General features: G+C 41.0%; 5 protein-coding genes and 1 long non-coding RNA gene across 6 annotated transcripts; 4 read left to right on the forward strand and 2 right to left on the reverse strand.

The window, feature by feature from the left end:
- Nucleotides 1-378: 378 nt before the first annotated feature.
- LOC103968516 (protein NODULATION SIGNALING PATHWAY 1) lies at nt 379-3,869 on the reverse strand. Its single transcript, XM_009381764.3, has one exon. The coding sequence runs from the start codon at nt 2,172-2,174 to the stop codon at nt 591-593; it is 1,584 nt and encodes a 527-aa protein (XP_009380039.2). The 5' UTR covers nt 2,175-3,869; the 3' UTR covers nt 379-590.
- Nucleotides 3,870-7,470: 3,601 nt separating this feature from the next.
- Nucleotides 7,471-8,368, forward strand: LOC135624999 (uncharacterized). Its single transcript, XM_065129184.1, has one exon. It carries the CDS (start codon nt 7,549-7,551, stop codon nt 8,170-8,172), a length of 624 nt encoding a protein of 207 aa, XP_064985256.1. The 5' UTR covers nt 7,471-7,548; the 3' UTR covers nt 8,173-8,368.
- A 36-nt stretch (nt 8,369-8,404) lies between these two features.
- LOC135624998 (GCN5-related N-acetyltransferase 6, chloroplastic-like) lies at nt 8,405-13,220 on the reverse strand. Its single transcript, XM_065129183.1, has 9 exons — nt 12,979-13,220; nt 12,477-12,744; nt 12,323-12,375; nt 12,166-12,202; nt 10,692-10,757; nt 9,191-9,295; nt 8,955-9,108; nt 8,726-8,802; nt 8,405-8,650 (listed from the first exon to the last, which is right to left on the reverse strand). The coding sequence occupies exons 1-9, from the start codon at nt 13,077-13,079 to the stop codon at nt 8,567-8,569; spliced, it is 945 nt and encodes a 314-aa protein (XP_064985255.1). The 5' UTR covers nt 13,080-13,220; the 3' UTR covers nt 8,405-8,566.
- Nucleotides 13,221-16,089: 2,869 nt separating this feature from the next.
- LOC135625000 (uncharacterized) lies at nt 16,090-16,801 on the forward strand. The gene is made up of 2 exons (XM_065129186.1): nt 16,090-16,367; nt 16,449-16,801. Exons 1-2 carry the CDS (start codon nt 16,197-16,199, stop codon nt 16,524-16,526), a joined length of 249 nt encoding a protein of 82 aa, XP_064985258.1. The 5' UTR covers nt 16,090-16,196; the 3' UTR covers nt 16,527-16,801.
- A 2,302-nt stretch (nt 16,802-19,103) lies between these two features.
- On the forward strand, nt 19,104-19,590 carry LOC135625001 (uncharacterized). The gene is made up of 2 exons (XR_010491862.1): nt 19,104-19,242; nt 19,327-19,590. It is a non-coding gene; the product is annotated as an uncharacterized LOC135625001 (long non-coding RNA).
- Nucleotides 19,591-22,123: 2,533 nt separating this feature from the next.
- LOC103969793 (transcription factor MYB1-like) lies at nt 22,124-23,577 on the forward strand. Its single transcript, XM_009383441.3, has 3 exons — nt 22,124-22,300; nt 22,372-22,501; nt 22,754-23,577. The coding sequence occupies exons 1-3, from the start codon at nt 22,168-22,170 to the stop codon at nt 23,325-23,327; spliced, it is 837 nt and encodes a 278-aa protein (XP_009381716.2). The 5' UTR covers nt 22,124-22,167; the 3' UTR covers nt 23,328-23,577.
- The last annotated feature ends 224 nt before the right edge of the window (nt 23,578-23,801 follow it).

A 23,801-nucleotide genomic window follows, 5' to 3' on the forward strand; every position in this document is an offset into this window, starting at 1 on the left:
AATCCAACAATCGAATAAATTATACAACCATAATTATACATTCGATTCCTCTTGTCACAATTCAATTCTCTATAGTTCCTCACCAGGCTATAAAATATGTGGTCCAATAAAGATTTTGGACACGATATTACTCGGATTGATGATGGATTGCATTACGAATTTTTAGCAGTCAATTGGGTAAAATTAAGTGCATGACCTAAGCTCCTAAAAGTCGTTATTCTAACATCAATCGTCGATATTAAAGTTATGTGGCGAGCCATGCATTAATCATGGCCTTAGAAATAAGCTGCACAATAGCGATGCCACGGTTAGGAGGGGTAGTCTCAGTAGGCTAAGCTGATTCGAATTCGATAGTTATTTGAACTAAAGATGGATCCCTAAATATAACATCGAGCCTAATTGAACATGGAGAACTACGGCACATGGTCTGGGCCACATTATGTACATCGAGCCACATTTGTATTTTTGGGACAGCTTCTATCGCTTCATCTGCCTTCGAGCGTCGAAACAACGCGCTCCATTTTCCGTGCTAAGAGATCACCAGTCGGACGGTCACGATCCGATCGATTGTTCATCACAGCGCTAATTTTTTAGTTTCTCCTGTGAGGCTTCCACAGGGAACAGAAGGACACCGGTTGCCCCTTCCACCGCAGCCCCACCGCCGCCTCCGCCCTCATCTCCCAGTTCCCGTCGTACTTCCGCAGGAGAGCCCTCCCCGCATCCAGCGCCTCCTCCCCGAATGCCTCCTCTCGGAACCCCACCGCAGCCATCCTCTCCCGCCACAGATCTCGCCCTTCGGCCGCCGCCGCCTCAGCCGTCGTCTCCAGAAACCTCGCTGCCTCCCCCTCCAACACCCGCCTCTCAGCGCTCTCCCTCCCCTTGAACGCCGCGCTCGTCGAGTCAAGGAACCTCCACAGCAGCTCTGCGTTCCTCGCGAACCCAGCCGGGAACCCTACTTCACCGCCGCCGCCGTCGATCTCGCTCAGGACCACGAGGTCGGGTTCTAATTCCCGTATCGATCGGAGGAACGATGTGCGATCGTCGGCGCTGCCATGGCCCGCCCGGAATTGGACGCAGACGACTAGGGTCTCGCCGACGGTGAGAGCCACGGACCCCGCGCCGAGATCTTCGGTGTGGTCGATCCGTAGGTTGAGATCGATCGATCTGGCGTAGCGGAGGAGGTGGGACTGGAAGTCGTACCCTGGCGGCGCCACGGAGAATGGTCCGGGAGGCGCCGCCCCGCCGGCGACAGCGAGGCGGACGAGTTTCGGCGCGCCGCCGGGGTTGCGAGCCAGCGCGTCGAGGAGCGTTGGCCACTGGACGCCGTGGGAAACCCCGATGTCGACCACGTGGAGAGACCTAGCGTGGCGGCTGGGGTCGAGTGTCATGGTTTGGAGGATGGACGCGTTGGCGAGAGCGCTGGGGAACGCGAACCAGGGGCTGACCTCGTGGAACTTGATAATCGCTGATCGGAAGAGCTTCGGTTCCGTCGTGGCGAAGGTGGCGGCGGAGGTGCCAGCGCGGTCGGGGATGGCGATCCCTGCAGCGGAGGTATGGTTGGAGAGGGCGCGCAGGCCGTGGGCCGCGAGCCGGTGATTGGCATCGCCGGAGAATGATTGGAGCTCTCGGAGGACGCAAAACAAGTGTCGGACCCTCGAGATGTTTGCTGCTTCGATGGCGGCAGCGCATGGATTCAGCAATTGCTCAGCCCATCTCACTTCCTTGCTCACGCCATTGCTTGAGCTTCCCGCGTTCCCTTTTCCATGGCCCTTCCTCCCTGTCGCCGCTGGCTTCTTGTTTGCTTCACCTTCCTCCTCAAATCCTCCATCACCTTCGATGGCAATCCTCTGACGGTTTGGGTGTGTTGGGGTCTTGTTCGGAGTGGTTGGGTTCGTCGATAATTTCCTCTTCTTGGAGAATTCAGCTTGAGGAAGTAATGGAGAGTTATTAGACGTGGCGAGAGTGGAGACCAAAGGATTGTGTATCATGTTGGCCTGGTCCTCTTCTTGAGTCCACCATTCATAGTTGGTGATTTGATCGGCAGTGTTTCCAGCGTAGGAATCATCGAGGAAGGAGGAGAGGAAGGACACAGAGTCCTCCAACCAGTCCAGAACATGATGGTGGTGGTGGCGATTGGGTGAGAGGTTTGGGTCTGGTCCTCCCTCGAAGGTCATGGTGGATCAGAGGTATAATACTCAGCGAGACCTGGGGTCTTTAAGCATTGACTTCAAAGAGTAAGCAAGGAAAACTAGAGGAAGTTGAGAACCATAGTAGAGTGGGGAAGATGGGGAAGAAAGTGAGCTGCAGGAGACAGAACAGAGTAGGATGGATTGCAAAGAGTTTGGATATTGACTTCACAAAGTTGGAGAAAGAAGTGGGGGCTTTAGAATGGGATGGAGAAGATAAGAGTGGTTAAGGATATGAGAGAGATGGGATAGACAATGGCATGGAAGTTCACAAAGTTGAAGGGGTTTTGAGCATTGACCAAAGCAAGAGGTGGGAAAGGGAGATGGATGCTTGGAGTCTGCATTGTTAGTCCATCAGATTTGTATTGTGACTGAAGCTTATAAAATGGAGATGAGATGGTAGGAAGGGCGGTGGATTCAAATATTTTAAGTTTGTGAATGTTGTTTGTCATTGGAGTGCAGGCTTTGTACTTTGCTGCATTTATATTAGAGAGTGTGAAAGAGATGGCTGTTGGTTGTTAGTATGTATGGAAATTCATCACTTGTTCCCATCTGTATTATATGTGTGAATGATTGAGATCCAAATGACAACAGGAGAAAGAAAGCATAATATTTTTGTGCACAGAGGATGAGATTTAGGTCTGGATCAACAATTAAATATTGAAGGCCTTTTCCTATTGGATATAGGCTGGTGCATACAAAAAACGAAGTTCAACATGTGTCATTTACTGGTTGGTCAAGAGTGGAGATGCCCTGCACTAGCTGGACTCATGGTTAGATCCAGGAGTCCTTTGAGTATGGTTTTGGTTGCCATTACAGCTCCTTCTAGTATTTGTGAATCAAAATTTTATCATGGAAGCAGGAAAAATTGTAGTTCTTGACCATTATGTTCTTGCTTTCCTTGGTGCAAATCTGCTGTCTGTCTTTAGATGGTATGTGCCCTTATGGCTGTTGACTATAATAAAGAAGTCGATGAATGTATGCCCTGTCGGCTTGTCAGAATTACTTCCAGTGGAGCTCGTAATATAGGCTTTTACTACGGTTTGGGTGCTCTTATTATGCTGAAGAAATTCCTCCAAGTGAACCCCTAATGCTGTATCCTAAACAGACACAGCAAAGGTCCCTTTTCTATATTTGAATCGGCTGAACTTTTATATGTTGATTGTCTTTTACTTGGGCTTTTGGCATCTAGTGTCTGCAAAAGGTCTAAATGGCTTCTGGGGTTTTGGTATCATATAAGGAAGTAAAGCTTATATATTTTCAGAAATTTTAGCATTTTTAGATGAGCAATGCATTAACATTTGTGAATTGACCCAAGAAATGACACTGCTCATCTTAATCTCTGGATCATAAAGGGAGAAGATGCCATTCACCTGCAGATCTGAGTCATTTCTAAGACTCTAAAAAATAATTTAGCGCTACAACAAATATTCATATTACATTATCCTCCTTATTGAGTGTTTATTGGATCCCTATTCCAAAATTACTTAGTAGTACTATTGTTATTATATAATTGTTGTTGCCATTAACAGCAGCAGAATTGTGATTGTTGTTATTACTGAGGACTTTCTGTTGTTCTATGAATCCGCTTATTTTTTAGTGTCTCCAATTATTCTTACAATTGCTTCATGCTAACATGTCTCATGAAGACCTAGCCGTTTCCCATAATGTTCCTTTACTATTTTGCATGGCTTTATACTCAGCTTCTCAATTAGTTTATTCTTGATAGTTTTATCTATAATGTTATGTTCCATTATATTCTATTGTTTGTAATCTTGTGCTTTCTTGTTCTATAAACTTAACCAAGGGTAACAAACAAGATGCTGGCTAAGGTAGAAAACGAGTAGCCCAACATGTTATATAGAGTAAACAGGAATTTCATGTCCGTGCTTGACATGAGTGATGATTCAAAGCATAAATTTGAGAAACAAGTTTATCAGTTTCTCTCTGCTTATTGGTTAGGTTGATCATATTTGTAGTGTTTAGTCAATATCTAGGTTGAATTACTGGGCAGACAAATTGAACTGCAATTTCTTGGATGACCACACTGTAAATTGACATAGAAAAAAGATGTCTGCTAATCGTCTCAAATTGTTGTTTCATGAACAAGGCTGATTTCTAACCAAAGACACTTAGATTTGATATGAAAGAAAGTTCTTCCAATAATCTTTATGAAGCCAATCTTAAATCTCAATGGTCAAATAGATGGTCTTGGATGAAGAGATGGCTCAAGTATGAAAGATCATAATGTGTGGCAGTCCAAATTGCTTTTAATGCATTGGTTTCATCAGAAAACAAGGATGGTTATAGCCAATAGCTTGCAGTCGAACATAAGGAACTCCTTTTCTTTTGTTTTTTAAACATACAGACAACTCAATAATACCATTTCTCAAGAAGCTTTAGAGGCATATCTCTTTGTGTGCGTGTGCGTGTGTTTTTTTTTTATTTTTAGTTTGGCATTGTAGCAAGCTAGAGCTAAAATAGTTATCATTGTTTATCTCAGTGATGTTAGAGAAGGTTAGGAAATGCATGACAGACAAGGGAAGCTTTAACCTATTCCTAATTATCTAAACAAGAAAATAACTAATGGCTATTAGGTGAGCGGAGATCATCAGGATATGCCTCTAAGAAAACCTTATAAATATAGAAAAATACAATTTGCCACTCTCTCATCTTTCCTGTTTAGGATGCCAGTTGCCTTCTTGTTCATTTGACAGTATTATCTGCAAGAAAACAAATTACTTGATTAGGTACTAGAAACATTCAATCTTTTATTTAAAATCATAAAAAAGACTGGATAATTAATTGGGTATAGAAGAAAATGTAGCAAGTGCTAGAACCTATTCGACCATTTTCTCAATCATTCTCTTTTGTTGTGGATAGGAAAGTTATGTTTTTCTTTCTTAATTTCTATATAATTGTGAAACATTTCTAGACAAATATACTAATAATTTTATGTATATTCACCAAATCTGATGGGCCTTTGGCTTAGTTTTCTTTTGCCTATTACTATTATAATTTACTCCTTTGTCATCTGAAGTTGATTGCAAGTGACCTGCCCTTATCAATAGAGTATCTTTGTTAAAATAGTGCACTAGTCCAACTTCATACCTATTATATATTGAAACTTCCAGTGGTTTCTGCTTTCCACTTTCACTTGCATTGTCTAAACCCCTAATCATGTAGCAGTGAGCTCAGCATGCATGCTCAGGATGATATGACCCTTTCTTTGTGTAGTTTTCCTTTTGTAAAATAGGCTTCTATATTTTTATCATCTCGAATGAGCTGAGCATGTTAGCACCTGATTTACTGTAATCACGCAAGTAGTTATGGTATTAATTTGGTTATCACTTTCAAATCTTACTCCAGGGAATCTGCAAATAGTAGTCAAACCTTAATTTTTGAAATGTACTAAACAAATGTTAAAATATATACTTATGGTTGATGACCTATTTCTGGGACTTGAATGGTTGACAAGGGAAGGAAGTATGATGCGGACTCTATAATTCTTTTATTATATTGTTTCAAACTTTTAAAGATTGATCTAGTTGTACCTGCTATGATTAATAGTGTCACAATTGACTCTACCAGTTCAGGTCTACATTCTAAGATATGCAGTTTATCTGGAGATTTTTGGCTGTTGATTTAGATGCTTGCCTGAAATGCATCTTAAAACTTTGTGTTCTATACTTCAAACTTCGCAGAGATTTATATTTTTGATGATCTAAATTCTCCATCTGGGATCCATTTATGGGCCACATTGAGTTTGAGTAGCACTTTCCTTTCGCATACAAATGCATCAAAAGTTAAATTTAGATGTAGAGGCAATTTGCAATATGTACACGTTAAATATTCCAATCAGTCATTGCACTTTTGTAACTACGAACACATGTAGGGGGCATTTGGTTGCCTGCAACTGAAAATTTCTGTAAATAACACTTGCAGGTAGAAGCAAAATCTGCAAGGAGTAACTGCTGGCACAGCTGTTTGGATACATGCATATCAAGTTGCTACTCGTGGTTGCAAGTTGCAACTAAGGTAGAAGACATGCTATCCAAACTGGAAGATTGACTGGCCAGAACAGCTGGGGCTATTCTGCTATGATAAATGGTAACTTTGAGTCTGCATGATTTCAAAGAATTGGCAGGAGATGATAATGTATGCCTTTAGTATTTTGGTGTTTGATTGTGTCACTGGATTGCGGAACTTACTCTCTTTGCCGTAGACTAATATCTTGATTTGGCAGGGATAAACTATTGTGCCGACAGAGTATATGGCAGGTAGATATGCTTTTCATGGGGCCCTGAGGAAATAGAGAAAAAAGGTATATGCTACATTGTTCTGGTATTTGTAGGTGGCTAATAAATTCGTGCTTTGGTGAACAATTATTATGTAGATGTGTGTTTGTACCTATGTCTGAATACGTCTACGTACCGATGGATGTTGTTTCAATTAGCTTGTGGGTCACTCTTGATGGTTGATGCTGATCAAGTTTTCAGGATTGTGTTCTCTGCTTCACAAATTGCTGACAAATATTTATGGTACTCTAGAAGTTGTGCATGATAATGGTGGGAGGGGGATCCACTACCATCGGGAAGGGGACTGTAAGATGAGAGGCTCTTTGTTCCTTGTCTCTTCCAAGAAGATGAGTTCCACCATGCAGCCCAGGTACAGATTCAAAGTTCTCTCCCAAAGATAACATGGTCATCCTGATGACCTATGAACCTCGTGTGTCTGCTCTATGAGAGAGTAGGAGAATTGGTTTGAGGATACAAAACATTAGGCTTTGCCTTATAATATTTACCTAGCAAGATTTCAAATATAAGTTGGATTGGCATGTATCGATTGGTATTTGTTGGTTTCAAATATAAGTTGGATTGGCATGTATCGATTGGTATTTGTTGGCCCAACAAAGTAGCAAAACCTGTATATGATTCGGAAGGAGCTCTGTGTTTGTACTCTTAGTAAGCTCCTCTTAGTTATCGTTATAGTTAAATTTTTATGTTATGTTGTTTAAGATTCGTATGTGTCTGTCTATCCTAAATGGTTATAGGATAATTATCATACGATTTTATTGTTGTTGTTGTTGTTATTGTTTAATATTCTTTTGTGATGGATTCGAGTTAAGTTAAAACTGTGTTACAGCCGATCCAGTGACAGTTATTTGAACTATGATTCCCGCTCATCCTTGTTTAAACTTCCGCTGCTCTGACAAGGCGAAAAGGAGACAACAAAAGACAAATAAAACCTAGCCGTTAAGTTGACGCTCCAACGTTCGCAAACTAACTGATAAATTGCCACTTCCAAATCCCCTCAATGCATCGAGAAGAAGAAGAAGAAAGCAGCACAGGGGTGGAGAGAAATGGTTTGTGACATGAAGCTTAGGAGCTCCTCCTCGCTCCCGAACCTCCTCCACTCCTCCCTGAACCTCCTCCTCCTCCTCGTCCTCGCCTCCGCGTCCTTCGTTCCCGTCTTCCTGCTCAGGACTTCCCCAACCTCCTCCGGCTGGGCCCTCTTCACGGTCTCCTCCACCACCGTCCTCTCCTCCCTGCTGGGCTTCTTCTCCCAGCTGACCCGCCTCTGCTTCGTCACCCACGTCTCCTTCATCCTCGCTTCCTCTGTCGGTCAGTCGCTCAGCTTCCTCGCCCTTTTCCTCCTGCCCGAGCCGAGCCTGCGGCTGTTGGGCTCAGACAGGAGCAGGAAGGAGCAGAGGGTACTGATGAAGGTGGAGGAGGCTCTGCTGCTTGGGATGTTCCTGGTGCAGTCGCTGGCGCTAGTCTCGGCCTGCCCGGTGCAGCGGTGGTGGCTGCGGCAGTACGAGGAGGTGGAGGCCGAGAGGGAGGCGTCGGCAAGGAAGAGGAGCCGGAGGATGGCTCGCGTGCAGGAGGAGGCCATCGCCAACGCGGAGGCCGTGGCGAGGGAGTTGGAGGAGAAGACGAGGAGGAGCAAGGAAGGGCGGTGGGCGAAGAACGACTTCGAGGGATGAGGAAGAGAGGCTTAACGTATTGTAGATTGTGTTTGATGCAATCGAGCCTTTGGTTTGGTTGATCACTATGGGGTGGCCACCAAATGCAAAGTTCCAGCATTGCGTTTCTACATAGTGTCCTATATATATATTGGTTTTCTCCTTCATGTTTGTGCTCTTATATGTTGCATTGTTACGATATAAACTGATTCATTCAGAGAGCTCAAGTTCCAAAATGCAGGATTCACTCAGATGAAAAAAGAAGGCTAAGCTTGATTCCATGAAAACAAAGGATGCCACTATGTGTAGACAAAATACAACAAGTAGCAGTATTTTTCTGTCAAACTATACTTGATTCCATGAATACAAAAGATTCACAGCTTGTGTTGAAGCTGACTTTTAAGAAAATAGGAAGTCAACTGCTGGAATCAGATTTAACCTTCAAGCACAGTAAGTGCTTGTCGTCTGCCAGTAAATGAGGAACAGCCTTTTTGACCATCTGCGGAGGCGTACAGTAATGTTAAGTCAGGAGATGATTCAAGCTATCTTAGCAGTTAGAATTAGGATAAGATACCTGAAATCCTATTCGATCATAGAGTTTCTGAGCCCCCGTGTTGTTCTTGTGCACATGTACAAATATCCTGTGGGTACCTAACAAAGCAAAGCTCGGGTAAGCAAGCACACTATAAACATAAAGACTGGCCTGTCATGTATAAGCATCCTTCTTCAACCATGACCACAGTTTCACAAGGACTAAATACACCTTTTGGCATAAAAACACTGAATAGAAGGTTGTGTTTTACCATATGAAACGGCTGCATCAATAGCTAATAATAACATGTTTGTCGCAATGCCTTGTCGACGAGCATGCTTGGCAACACATAAGTTTGCGACATATGCATATCTTGGTTGATCTGCTCGGTAGAAATTGGAGGAAGCTGGTGGCTTCAAGCACTCCTGATTAAAATTTAATTCTTGAGTTATTGGAGAGAAATGAAAAAAAAAACTGATGAAAAAAGGGATTGAACATGTTGCATACTCCAGGAAATGTCTCTCCACAAAGAAGCTGTCGTACGCTCAAATCCAAGGTCCCAACTATGCTCTTCAACACAGTCCGCTTGACATTTTTCTCATCCTTCCTTATCTGAAAATTTTAAACACAAAAACAAAACAAATTTGAAGATGTGATCATTTGCAAAAGCCATTTCTAACAAAACACCCGTAGAAGTTGACAAAGTCATTTGTAAAAGGTAATATAGTCTCTCAAAAAAATTCCTGAATATTAGATGACAGGAACAGGATAAGTCCAAAAACTATATAACACATATCTCCTGTATATCGATTAAAAGTTTTTGCAGATTTAATAATTTCAAGTAATTCTCTGCCCAAGGAGAAGCTCATCAGTTTTCATGAGAATAGTCAATTTTTATTATGTGGATCAGGAATAGTTTTGTGCGGAGTAATGTCTAGCTCAGAATTTGCTAGAATTATTCCAGTGGCCCTCCTATGATGAACAAAGAAGGATCCTACATAAGACAACATGGATGCGGATCTCCTCGCATGGCAGTGATCCAACTAATGATTTTGATACCAGTAGGACAGCTACAATCATGGTAGCTGCGCTGAAGTTGGCGTGCATATCACCATTTCTTTCATGAAGTTGGCTGAAGCCATTTGCAAAAGATAATAGTCTCCTAAAAATTTTCCTGAATACCAGATGACAGAAACAAATAATTCCAAAAAATGGCATAAATTCCAGAATTAAGGACCGCTTCCAACACATTAAGGTTCTTTCTTTCCTAAAGTCCTAACTATAAAAGGATCCTCATCTTAGTTATCAAAGTTAGAAATATCAGCAACAGAACTTCAAATTAGCCATATTATCTCAATCTTAACAAGAAATCTAGTGAGAAACAATCCAGAAACTGATTCCCCAATATGCCAAGAATATTGGGTCATCATGCAATCTTTATCTGATATTGTAGTAAATTTACATCATGGATGTCCGGTGGTTTCTTTTGCTTATCATCTTCATGCACCAACTTCATTGTTTGCTCTTCATTACAAAATTATCTTGTCAAAGAAGAAAATATGCTTCTCTATAGGAATGATGATTAAATAGCTTCATAATCTATAGATCAGTACTTGTCAAGGTAGAACTGGAATTTTTATTCTCATTATAAGGTCTTCACATGTTGTGAATGTTGAAAATTTTCATCTCAGGAAAATTTTGAAGGAGAGATTAATTATTAGATCAACTAGATCGGCCGTCTCATCATTTAGCATTGTTGTATGATCAATAATACAGACAACTTCCTATAAAGAAGTTCGGTTTCCTTTCACATTATTGCTACTTAGCTAGTTCATTCTCTTTCACCGAGAATTCATACATTCAACTAATGAAACAAAGTACCTCAGAAACCAACATAAAATTTCTTGTGATACAAGTCATATAAGTCGATCATAGTCGTAAACTAAACCGTAACAAGACATAATGCCTGCAAATCAAACAGCAAGTACTACATAAATTTTGCATATACCGCAACAATGCAGACACACTTCTCCGCATGCTGCCTACCGCATCTCTTCTTTAAAGCATTAAATTCCTGCATCAGATTGCATATGAGGTTGCACATTCACTTTATTATACAGCAACATAAAGATTATAAAAAACAAAACATATCGCATGGTATATCGAAAGCCTCAAGTCATTCAAGGAAATATATCTATGTATGGAAAGTTTGGTTAACTTGTTGAAGGAACTTGATAACCTAGTACCTAAATTCATATATGTGCATATGCTCATAACTATCCATGTTAGTCAAGCTTTGGATATATCGTTATGTCAGGTACCTCATTACTAATTAACTTATAGGTTATGAACTTGTTACATAATTAGACTTTTTTTCTTCCAAAAGCAACTCCACTCCATCACAAAACGTTAAAATGGGCTTTATTGTTTTTCTAAAAATGTGTTTTGTTCATTCAATATCAAAGATAAATAATTTCATTAATGTTCTTCTAGTAACAAGTCCTATCTTGGACAACAGGTGGAAGTGTAAATATTGATATTTCCTTTTCCTATGTGTCCACTAGTCTTATTTTGCTCCCTTCTTAAGACAAAACACCTTAACTTCATAATTTCTCTGTGATACTCAAAACATCCTTTTTTTTTTTGCTAATTTACCAGAAAAATGTGTTTATTAAGAATTAGTGAAAACGATTGCAAAAAAATCCCAAAACCATCAAGCTCAAAAATTCAAACATGCATCAGGGATTGAGCCAACCTAAATATGGTAATCCTGATTCACCAGTCCAAAACTGGCATGCTAATTTGCTTCGTAATTAGCTTTCCCAAACATGTTGGCCATCAACAACCATGATCCGCAAAGAAAAGATAATCACTCGATATGGTACCTTTTTTTTTTTTTGTCTAAATGACCGAAAAGAAAACACACAAGCCTTGTTCCCAAAAGCATGTTGTTGGTTTTATCTCAAGATTCATGTGCCTCTTCGTATATGACACATTGTACAAAAAGGTTTTATTGGTCTGTTTCTTGGAATCAAGACTTGACAAAATAATCAACAATCATTAGGAAAGGCAACAAGAAATTACCTAAAAGTCAACGAGACCACTTCGAGTGAATTTTAGTAACAATAAGGCTCATTTATTTGTTTCTATATGTAACATTTGTTGCTTTTAGTACCAAACTTTTCTAAGATTCAATTATGGCAAGATTTATACATGCTAAGAATGGATTTCTTTTAATACAAGGCAAGACATGTACATCAATTGAGATCACATTTCAGGAATTTTTAGCCACAGTGGATGCATCAAGCTTCTTCATTCAGAGCCGCATTGTACTACCTCTTTATAACCATCCTAAACTTAGATTCTCTGTTACAACTTTCCTTAATTTTTGTATGTTTAAAATAGTTATATCTTTTCACTGCAAAGGTATCTGCAACAGTTTACAAAGATGTCACATACATCCATGGTAAAATATTTCATACCTGATCAGCAAATTGGCGTTTGTAAGTCTCAACGTAACTACATTAACACATTGAAATATCCAAAATTAGTGATATCAATCGCATTCTCCCATTCTTTTCCTCAAAAAAGGAAAAGAAGAGAAAGAACGAAGTTAATATTGGATGTGGATTTGCTAACCGAACATCTGAGCGATCCTCCCATTGACTCTCTGCCCTTAGCCATGCCGCCGTCTATCGTGAAGAAGTACCAAAAGTAGTAATAATGATGATGGTGATGATTTCAAGAAAGCAAAAGAGTTCCAATCTATCCTAGAACCAAAGCTTGAGATTACCCAAAGTTCTTCATCAAGAAGGGCCTCCCGTGCAACAAAACGCCCAAAGGCCCGTCTGTGCTCGCAAGAGAATTCTTCATCCGAAGGCTGCAGACGGTCGAACCGAAGGTTTGATCCATTGGAAGAGGCCTCGATTCGAGGAATTCTCGGCGCCAGGTTAGGCTGACTGGAAGATGTCTCAAGCTGAGGGAATCTTGGGGCCGGACGAAGCTCAACGGAAACGCCTTTATCCTCTTCGGCCTCCGAGGATGTCGCCGACCCATCTTTCCTACAAATTCAACTCGAAAATTAACCCCCCAGAAAGAAACATAAACTCTATTTTTTAAAGAAACTGATAAGAAGATCCCACTTTTACGAGAAATTTGATTTTAACTCCAAAAAGAAATGTGAAAAGAGGCGAACCCAATTCTGTTTCTTAGTTCCAAGAAGAGCGCAGACAGAGCAGGAAAGGTCGTGGTTTTAGGTCTATATTCTTGAGAGATGGAAGAAGGAATCTACTCACGTGGCGGCGGAGGCGAGTCTTTTCAGGGGTTTGCGTCGATCTTGGACGCGCAAGAACTGAATCCGCCGGAGACCCGACGACGGAGTGGCCACCGCCGCCATCGCCTCGCAAAGGGAAAGAACGCTCTGACTAGCAATCTTAGTCCAGAGAGAGAGAGAGAGACAGGGAGTCGTGAGCTACGGACGCAAAGAGAGAGGCAGGACGGTGGAAGAGAGGGTGAGAGACAGTTGTGTTGATGGTTGAGTTGGGTAAGGAGAAAAAGGCAGCTGCTCTCTTTCTCGCCCTTTACCTCCTCCTGTTGAATGAATGAGCCTCCACAATTATCCATTTGTTTTTTTTTTTCTCTCACTTTAATTACTATTAAACTTATTTTTCCCAAATTTATTCTTTTTATATTAAATATTTAAATATTTTTATTTTATATATAATATTTTTATAAAAATAAATAAATAATAAAAATAAGATAATAAAAAAGTATATGAGTCTGAGCTCAAGATGCCTTTTATTCCTTGGTCAATGGTTAAGTTATGACTCATAAACAATGTTCTGTTCCATGTTAGTGAGGCTGGTAAAAGAGAGTAATATCACCCTCATTAATTTTATTTTTTTATTAAATTTAAATAATATTGAGTTATAACTATAGAATCTAAAAAATATATATTTATTATAACATTCCCATTAATCCCGTATCGAAAATAAGCAAGATTAAAACTAACTTATAAGAATATGTGTAACACTATTATTATCTTAAATATTTTAATTAATAATTTAAATCAAATAAAGTACCAATTAACCCATTCGGACCATAACATTTATATTTTAGATTCTAAAAATTAGTAATAAAGAAATTATGTCAGCAATTTAAGAATAGATGGAAAGCAAATTAGTATGCAAAAAGGTATTATTACAAAAGGAATAAATTCGAGGTGAAATTTCTGGAAATTCGTGGAAAAAGAATTATCCAGTTGGCGATGAGGTCGTACGTGAGGAAAGCAGCGGCGATGCTTCCTCGGTGCGTGATGGCAACACACAAACACACAGTTAATCTTGCTTTGTTCGCATCACAGAAGCCAAGCAAGTCGACGGTTTCCCTTTTTAGTTAACCTCTTGTGGAATGAATGATCCACGAAGCGCCATTAATTTTGTCCTTTTATTGTTATTATTACTTTATTTTCCCCTTTTTTTTGTTATTATTACTGTATTTACTTATTTATTATTGTTATTATTAAGAATTCCGTTTTGGCAATCAGTTAGTCGTTGGACTAAATCTTCAGATAAATATTTTCTAAGATAAGAGTATATCATACGAAGAATTTTTCCATAATAGCTTTATTTGATTAATATTTTTCTACTTTGATGATTAGTGGTTTTGATATGTTAACTGTCGGACACATCATCGATAACTTGAGTTCAGCTTTTGAACTCACTTATCATGTATTTGATATCGAGACGACGAGATTTGACAAATAATCATATAAAGAATATATTATGATGTATCCAATATAGGGATAGCCATTTGGTTGATGAGATGTTTAGGAAGATATGACATAATTCTCGAATTGCTTACGTGTTAAATTATCTAATCGATTAGTGAACATGAGATTTAATTTTGGTGATTTTTACCGTTTATTTTTTATTAAAATGATGAAAGATAAAGGTGAGATTTTGATCCATGAATTTGCTATTGAGATACCAAATAAATCAGATTTTTAAAGAAAAATGTAGAATGAAAATCCAAACACTCAATTTGAGTCGGACATATCATTTTTTTAATATATAAAATTATAAGATGTGATTTTGAATCTCAATAGTCAGATATGTCGTCGTCAAAAACCTAAAAGTTAATTATATATCATTAATATTTCTGAAAAGAAAACCTTAATACCAAAAGTTATAAGGATAGTTTAGATTAGGAACTAAATCTCGATCCATTCTTTGGTGGGGCCAATCTAATCTAATCCATTTGGCGTCTCGATCACACAAATCCGATCCACTGGTAGGTGAGGAATAATGCTTTTAGCTATAAATGGGATAACATGATCCAACTCGACCCTCCTAATTATCGAATTTGCTCTGACCTTCTCATCATATAAACCGGATTTTGGATCACTGGGTTGACTTTTTTCATTCCAAAAAGTAAAAGTTACTCTCATTCCACCTCAGTTTGACCAGCGCAGAACTGCCTTCAAATCACCACCCATTGTTTGGGTCAACAAGAGCACATGAAAAGTCCACTCCGAGAATGGCTATAAGGACCTCAAAAAGATTCCTTTTGTTATGATATTAGATACAATATCGAAGGATTATGTTCTTTTTTTATGATATATAGAAAAATATTTTGCCAAATATATATAAGAAAAAAGATGTAGAATAATTTAACTATATATTATATAATATTTTAGATTAATTTGGCAACCCTTAAAAATTATTAAACATAAAATTTAATATAATATTATTTAAAAATATTATTGATATCTAAATTAGTCTGATGTGATTCGAATTCGATGTGTCACATGAAGATCGAGATAAGTTTTTGGATTGGATCTTTAGTAATCTGATATCTCCAAATGTAGATTTGAATATTTTGAAAAAAAGAAAATCTCTTCCCTATTTAAAATATATTTTTATATCTTAATATATGAGAAGAAAGTTTGGATTATTTTTTTCATAAAGAAAGAGAATAAAACTTATGATTGTATTCCTCGTTAATAAATAAGAAGTTTATATTTTACCATATTGAATATTCATCCACAATGGATAGAGAGTAATTTGAATTTTATAAAAAAAAATATTTTTTATTTTTCTTATTTGTAGATGGTAGATTTTCTACCAAATATTTATATAAAAATATATTTATCGTTTTTCAAAATTTAATCCATCTAAATAAATTTTTTTATCGATTTAAATATGGCTGTCATTTTATTATTTAGTGGCTGAATCAGACATGGAAACTCTCACACGGGCGTCGGGAGCGGACAACATCACCCCTGGAAATGATCATTGGTGATTCAGCCATCCTAAGTAGGGGTTTCCTATTCTAAGTATAGAATGAAGTTAATATTGTCACGCGTTGGAAACCAATTTGGGACAAAAAGTAACTAAATTAGAACGCGTCGTGTTACCTTTTTGGCGTGTTTTGCTGACCGTCGGTGTCCTAAAGCCGCCGATCGTTCGTGTTGACCTTCCCGGTGGGTCGGCGTGGGGGAACACAGTAGACGATGTGCCCTTTGCGCTTCATCCTCGTGTTCCTCTCCGCGGCCCTCGCCGGGTTCCTCGCCTGGAAATCGATCCGTTCCTCTCCTCCCTCCCTGGTCTCCGATGATTCCCACGAGATCGACACCCCCCGTGACGACTCCTCCATCAAAGCCCGAATCTTTCGAGCTGGAAAGGTAGGATTTCTCAACCAGTATTCTACCTTTTTCGTTTGGAGGGGATAGAGGCTTGTTACCATGATGATTTCTCGTGAACAGGCGATTGAGAATGGGTTCTGGGTGTTTCTTGACATGGCCAGCGGGCGGTACTTGTGGAGGGCGATGAAAGAAAGGTGAGAAGTTGGGCGTCCTCGATGATTTGAGGGTTTTTTTTCCGGAGTAATTGTTCCTTCTCGTGTTGAATTCGAACAGTGTTCCGTGAATCGGGTTGTAATCTTGTTGTTGCGTGCTAGAATTCGTTTGAAATTGTCGATTTTTGGTTCCAGTGGTTGTTGATTGAGATGTGTCGATTATGTCGTATCCACGTTGATTTAGATGTTATACACAGAGCATTGATGTATCAAACGATTGTTTGATTTGGTTATGTCACGGCACGTCTTCCACATTGAGTATGAACAATCTGCTAAATGGATTTACCAGTTTAATTGTCTTCTTTTACTTATGTGATGTAATCTTCGTATAAGAATGAGTATCATCTTGTACTACTGGCGTACTTTTTAGTCTGTCATAATTCATCAATCAGAATCTGGTCATACTGATCGATAACATCAGCAACAAACATGACAAGAAAATAATAGAGGAGAAATGAGCATGATGATCGAAGGCATATACAAGTGAGTTGGTTCAATATGGTACAGCAAGAAGGATTAGCAACCCTGTGCAGCTATATACCTACACACTCGAGAAAGATTTCATGAAGCCAAATCCATTGGGAAGCAAATTTGAGAGGTCCATGAGGTCAACATGCCCAAGATTCTATCTTTGTTTCTCGATAGACTTTAAAGAGGCATCATTGGCTTCCTCTTTCGGTGATCAAGGTATCTAGAGAAATATTTTAGGGCACCTCCCCGCTTCTCTTTTTTGGCAGAGAATCAAAGAATCTAGGATGATTGTGTTGATTATCTTTTGCTTTATAGTAGAGTTGATGTCTTGTGAAATAAAAGTGACAGGCTAGAAGTAGTGTACATAGAGTCCAGCCAGTGTTCTGATGAAACTTTTGTTGTGTTGAACTTAGAGGTTGGTGATTTGGTTGCTAAAATCAGTGATCTTTTTCTTTTTATCTTATGTTTAGTTTGACGACAATTACTATACGATTTCAAAGGTTCATTACTCGTACCTTTTTTCCCCTTCAGAAATATGTCTTTTATATCATTGATTAGTACTAAAGGTACCATAATCAGATGTTTGAGGTGCTATTTCTATGTGATATCCAAGGTAAAGTTTTTCTATTAATTCCTTCAGTGTATATGCTATAAGAGGTGTGATTTTTGTGGCTTCAATATATTCCTGGCAAGCTTCTATTTTGGACTTTTCAAACTATAATTCAATCTGATTTGAGAACATTTAAAACTCTGGTCGGTAAAAATTGCTTGCCGGTCGGTTTATCTTGATTTTCGTTTGAATTGTGTACACATTGAAGACAATGGGAGTTAGAACTTAACTGTCATTTGGTTTAGTCTAAATGTTTTATTTGGATTGTGCACACATCGACTTTGAAACTCTTCATAGAGTTTAAGCTAGGAAAATATAGGGACAGATTGGTTGATTTTAGGTTGATCCATGACAATGTACAGCTGAATTCCATGTGTTGGGTTGAAATTTCATTCATAAGCCAACATGAACATCAGAACCCCATGGGCGATGTCGAACATGCGGTTTACGTTCGTCCTAAACGAATTGTAGCTCTTCCAGTAATTTCTTGCTGTTTTTTTATGTGAAAAATGATTTCCATATCAAGATCATATCCGACTGTTTCTGTGTGAACTATCAGGCAAAGGCTTGAGGAACAATGCCACATATCTGTGTGAACTTTTATGAAATATTTACTAATATTATCTGTGGAGAAAGATGATCCTGTTTTGTTGTGTCTCATATGATGTCAATTAAAATTGCTACTAAGCAAGACTTTTGATGGTATCATTTGGAGACAAATGACAGGCATGGAATGAGTGATTCCAACCTTCTAACTTACACTTGTTTTCTAGTGCATGGTAAGTGATGCTTGAAAACCTTTAGGGAAAGGGTGATGTCAAAAGATAACAATCGAAAGAATTGGGATGCTTGTGCTTGGTTGAGGCACATGCCCTCCAGAAACCATGAACTGGCAATTTAGCATCATGTCCATGCCTTGACACACTTTCTTCTGGAAAATATTTGTAGCTTCAGTCTCTAGATTCTAACAAGCTGTTGTTGCCACTAGCCTATTGATGATAGCTAGCAGATTGCCCTATCAAAGTTGCAATAAACTATATACAATTTGATCAAGCATCCTTGACAGTCAAGTTCTTTTTGATTTTTTATGCATTGCACAGGAGGATAGTGAAGTTGATTTCTAGTTGACTTGCAGAGTAGATGAGGTAATTGGCGATCATTTGCATTTCAGATTGCTTTTGTGGGGGTTTCCTCCCCACTCGGTGAAGCATCAGATTCCACCAAACGCTCATTCATTTGGTTCATGCAGAACAATCTTTTTCACACAACTGTATTAGTAGTCCTCGAGAATAGATTCTCATCTGTTCCAAGATAAAAAAAAGAAAGTGCTCGTATTATCTTTAGGGGATTCCTTTGCTCGGTGGCATAAATGCACCAAGGGAGGCCCAGTGGCACGGCCCCAAGAAAGCAGCTGCATGGGGGGGTCGTCTTCTTCCACTCAGAGACTTGTTGTCATCACGGTGGGGCTTCTCGCCGTGCTGTCGCCGCTGTACGTGGGCAGGAGAGGGCGGGTCGAGCCGGACGACGACGGTGGCGGTGGAGCCCTGTCGCTGTGGCTCCTGCTCCTGCTACTGGTCTTCGTCATCAACCTTACGTGCTGCGCCGACCGCAGGATCATGAGGTTTGACCCCTATTGGATCCATAGATTTGGAGGGTCTTCGTGTGGGATCATTGTGCTACTTCTGGTTCTTGGAGTTGTGCTCAGGTGCAAGGCTTCGCTCGGGGGTTGATCCGGATGCCATCGATGGCAGCAATGTTTTGTGGAGGTGTCCATGTCTTGCTCGTTGATGATGTCGAGTGCGATTTAATGTTGGGTTTTGACATTTTGTCAACCCCGTGAATCCACTGTCCATTACTCAGCTGAACGAGGAAGCGAGATTAGTGGAAGAGAAGCTTCAATCTTTTTCTGTTTAAGATGTAAAAAAATAGACATTGTTTCTTTAATTGCAAGCATATGAACACTAATTCATATCTTTTTTGGTTGAAATTGTTGGTGATTTAAGCTAAAATATTATCGGGAAAATAATTATTTAATAGTTTGAGGAAGATATAATTAGGAAAGAACGAATGATCTCTACAGAGAGTCCCACCCAACGTCATGGCGAACACCGCACATCGTCCTGTCCCAGTGCGAAGCTCCTCGCTCTTCTCTACGCTTCCACTGACACTCCGGGTGGAGGATTTCTGGGGACTTGTTGATGCAGTCGATGATGACCCTACCAACGAAGATTCATCCAAGAGCTTCTCCGAAACTTGCATGGCATCGGAGCATCGTTTCTCCTGTGGGCAGACAATTATAGGGTTCCTCACGAGTCTTTTGGGGGAAAGCTGCCGCAGGGACTAATTCTCGACCAGCAAAACAGCCCCACAAGTACAAGTAGGCAAGAGAGACGAGTGATGCGTGCAGCATCGGCATGGTCAATGGTCGGTCTCCCCAGGACATCCATCAGCAATGGCGGAGCCCTGTCTGAGCGTTCCATAAAAGTTCTATCTAATTGCTCGAGGGCAGAGGAAGCAGTGGTCCATGATTGGGTTGGCTTTTGGGTCAGCATCTGCTCTCCACTGGACGGGTCCAGCCTGAGGAATATAATCCTTAGCTCTCGTCAATGAAACGATGCTGCTTGCCAGTGACTGCAGTCTCGCTTCCACTTTGTCTTCAGCTTTCATGGTGTGGGGCATGTCTGCGGCTCTGTGTTGCAGGCCTGCCTTTTTCTGGCTCCCATGTACGGGATCACAGCCTGTGATGCTTGCCCTCCTTTGTGGCCGATGATCTTCTGTTTCACGGAAATGGGAGTGCTGTTGGGCTGCAGCAGTCCCTGCTGCGTTCCTCTGCTTCGGATTTGACAGAGGTAGATGATGGATTAACATTTAGTTCTGGGTCAGATCCATTGTCCTTGTTGGGGGTTGATAGTCAAACCCATCGCAAGAACTCCTGCAAACCATCAGATCGTTGATTCTGCCTATGCCCGTGACTCTTTCCTGCAGAGAAGTGTGTTTAATGTTCCATGGAGAGAAATAGAGACGATTAAACGCCCTTCTAGTGGCGTTGGGCCTGCGAGTTCCTCTCTATTCTCTGAGCTCGTCGCTTCCTTGTCCGGACGGCAAAAGTTGGAGGAAGAGCTTCCCAAAACAGCGGCAGATCATTTAGCGAGGAAACGGGAGGGGAGCAGCTACCGCAGCCTCCGGTCCAAAAGGGAACACCTGCAATTCCCTTGTGCTATTCCTTTTCAAGTGTTGACAGCGCTGTACGTGCGTCTGTTTTCAGAAGGAAGATCATGTCATTGTTCTAATGAGTTCAGCATCACACATGGCTTCCGAAGCATCAGAGCCCGAATTCATGTGCAGGCAGGCCAGTCACCGTGGATCATCAATAGTAATTGGCCTCCGCAAACATGAGTGTCGCCTTCTGCTTCTCACAGACAAAATGGAAGAAGAAGAAGAAGAAGAGGATATGGAACAAGCTGAAGCACCTGTTCAAATGTTCTTGCCTTCATGATGTAGGCTGACACTTGTCCATGGTTACCATGGATTTCCTTGCACCTTCACACAAACAGCTGCAACCATGAACCGGTAATCAACGATGGCTCGAACAAGCGGACAGAAACAGGGGCAGGGGATTTGGTGCTTTCTCCATGGACCAATCTCCAGCGAGAGAGATGCAGATTCCGGGTGCGCAAACGATGGGCCAAATGGGTCCCGTCCATTCATGTCGTCGAGCAAGCAGATCTAGAGTGCCATGGCTGCCGTCCCCGCCACGTCTCGGAGGAGCGGCTGCCGTCCCAAATTGGATCGCAACCCGCATCCGACAACTTATCGGATCCTCGGTTCGGATCTAAGTCGAGAATCCAATTTGCATGTGTTCGTTGTTTACTGGACATACACGTGAGTGAAATATGTAGGATTATACGCCCCTTAAACTATGGATTTTGTAGGAAACATAACATTATAGCATGACTTGCCATTGTAATCCGTACCTTATTTATTGGTAACACATCCTTTTATCTTTTCTCACCCTTCTTCTTCTCTTTCCTTTACTTGGGAAAGAAAAAGGTGACAGATACGAATGAGATTTTGAAACACAAAGAGAACAATGACAGTTACTTATACGATCACACTTACAGATTACATTATGAGACAATTTCGAGCTGAGTTGAGGAAGCATAGCCAAGTCACATCATGCCACATTTGCAAATGCCTTGTAACATCGATCGAAGAGCTTTGCACCATCATACGTAAAACTAGTTTGTCACTATGTATGACTTGTGTTCTTTTAGAAGTCTTTAGTATGGAGGGTTTTATCAAATAAGGTTACACTAATTGATTTTAATTGGGAAAAATATTTTAGATAAAAATCAATTAGGAGGATCATTTGTTAAAAGCCGAATAATAAAGAAGATACTCTATTTCTTTTCAGCTTTCGCTAACTACCTGTCAAACATCCCACGTCAAAGCAACCTTGGAAGCTATAAAGGGCCATCATTCTCCACTTCCGGTTCACATCTAAGGCCTTGAGAGAGAGAGAGAGAGAGAGAGAGAGCGAGAGAGAATGGGAAGGAAGCCTTGTTGTTCAAAGGAGGGGCTCAACCGAGGTGCATGGACTGCAAACGAAGACAAGATCCTTGTCTCCTACATCTCAACCCACGGAACAACAAAATGGGGATCTCTCCCTAAGAGAGCTGGTGAGACTTACCTACTCAATGCCCTTGCTCTCAATTAAGTTCAACGGTGCATGGCTGCCATGGGGTTGCAGGCTTGAAGCGATGCGGGAAGAGCTGCCGGCTCCGGTGGCTCAACTACCTGCGGCCTGGGATCAAGAGGGGGAACATATCGGACGACGAGGAGGAACTCATCATCAGACTCCACAAGCTCCTTGGCAACAGGTCAGTCAACTTTTGCGGAGAGTAATTACGGTAGCGTAGCCGTCCATCGTTACTGTGTCTTTAACATGCGGGCGATCGAGGCTCCAATAACTATTATCATCTGATACGGTTCGTGTACTTGCATTAAAAACCAGCTCATTTGATTTCGAGGCTAATTCTAGCTAGATCGAGATGGTCAACTCTGTTGGATCCTTGATCTGTGGTTTTCTTGAGCTTGTTCTGGACACGTTCTTTCTTGAATGGGGACCGTAGATGGTCTCTAATCGCAGGAAGACTGCCAGGGCGAACGGACAATGAGATCAAGAACTACTGGAACACCACCTTGGTGAAGAGACTGCAAGGTGGGTCGTCACAGCTCCCGAGTAATCCAAGCCCCGCCACAGCCCAATCCAAAGGGAAAGACACGGCGGTCGCCACGCCGCCGCCGGTGACTGGCTCGAAGGTGATCCAGACCAAGGCATTAAGGTGCACCACGGCGTTCTTCGGCCAAGATACAGCCTGCATGCCTCCGCGCTTGGCGCCAGAAGAATCCGATGGCTGCTCCAAGATCTCTCCATTTGGCTCTTCTCTGGACGTGGTTGCAGCCTTCCCTTCAAGCTCTGATGCTTGGAAAGAGAGAGACGACGGCGTTCAAGTCGAGAACCCTGAATCAAAAGAAGCCGATGACGCCGCTAACATGGGTTTCTATCCAGACGACTTGATGTCCCTCGATGGAGCACTGATTGGAAACTGGATGGAGAAGGACCAGTTTCAGCAAGACAGCATGTTAGATGTCAAGCTTTTGGCTTCCATCTTAGAAGCTGACGAACAGGGGTATTGGAGCTGAGCAAAGGAGTCACCATCTCCAGTTTGCAGCGTAAGGTTTCTACATCGGGTGGCGAAACAGGGACAAAACATAACCTTGCTGCTGGTACAATACTGGAGCTGGAAGTGTAGGTACAAAGCAATCACGTGTGGTTGTTTCATCTTCAATCTCGAACGCTTTGTGCTTCGCTGTAGCAATAAGCCGCAAGAATTGTTCTCATGTTTCACCAAAGAATTAGCTCTCCTAGCAACAGTCATAGCTGCCCGAAACACACCGATGATGGTAAGCTAATAATTTAAATGGGGCACAAGAATTTGAAGCCATCACTTTGTCTATCGAATATATTTGTCGGATGGGTGCTTGTAATCATAGGACTCCACATCCACAACATAAAGTGGAGGAAAGCAAAAGGGAACACCCACCTGAAGAAGACGGCACGAATGAGTGCATTCATGACTTTGGATTGTTGCGAGGCGGAAAACACATATATGGGAG

Source organism: Musa acuminata, chromosome BXJ2-10 (genome assembly GCF_036884655.1).
Source record: "Musa acuminata AAA Group cultivar baxijiao chromosome BXJ2-10, Cavendish_Baxijiao_AAA, whole genome shotgun sequence".
NCBI lineage: Eukaryota > Viridiplantae > Streptophyta > Magnoliopsida > Zingiberales > Musaceae > Musa > Musa acuminata.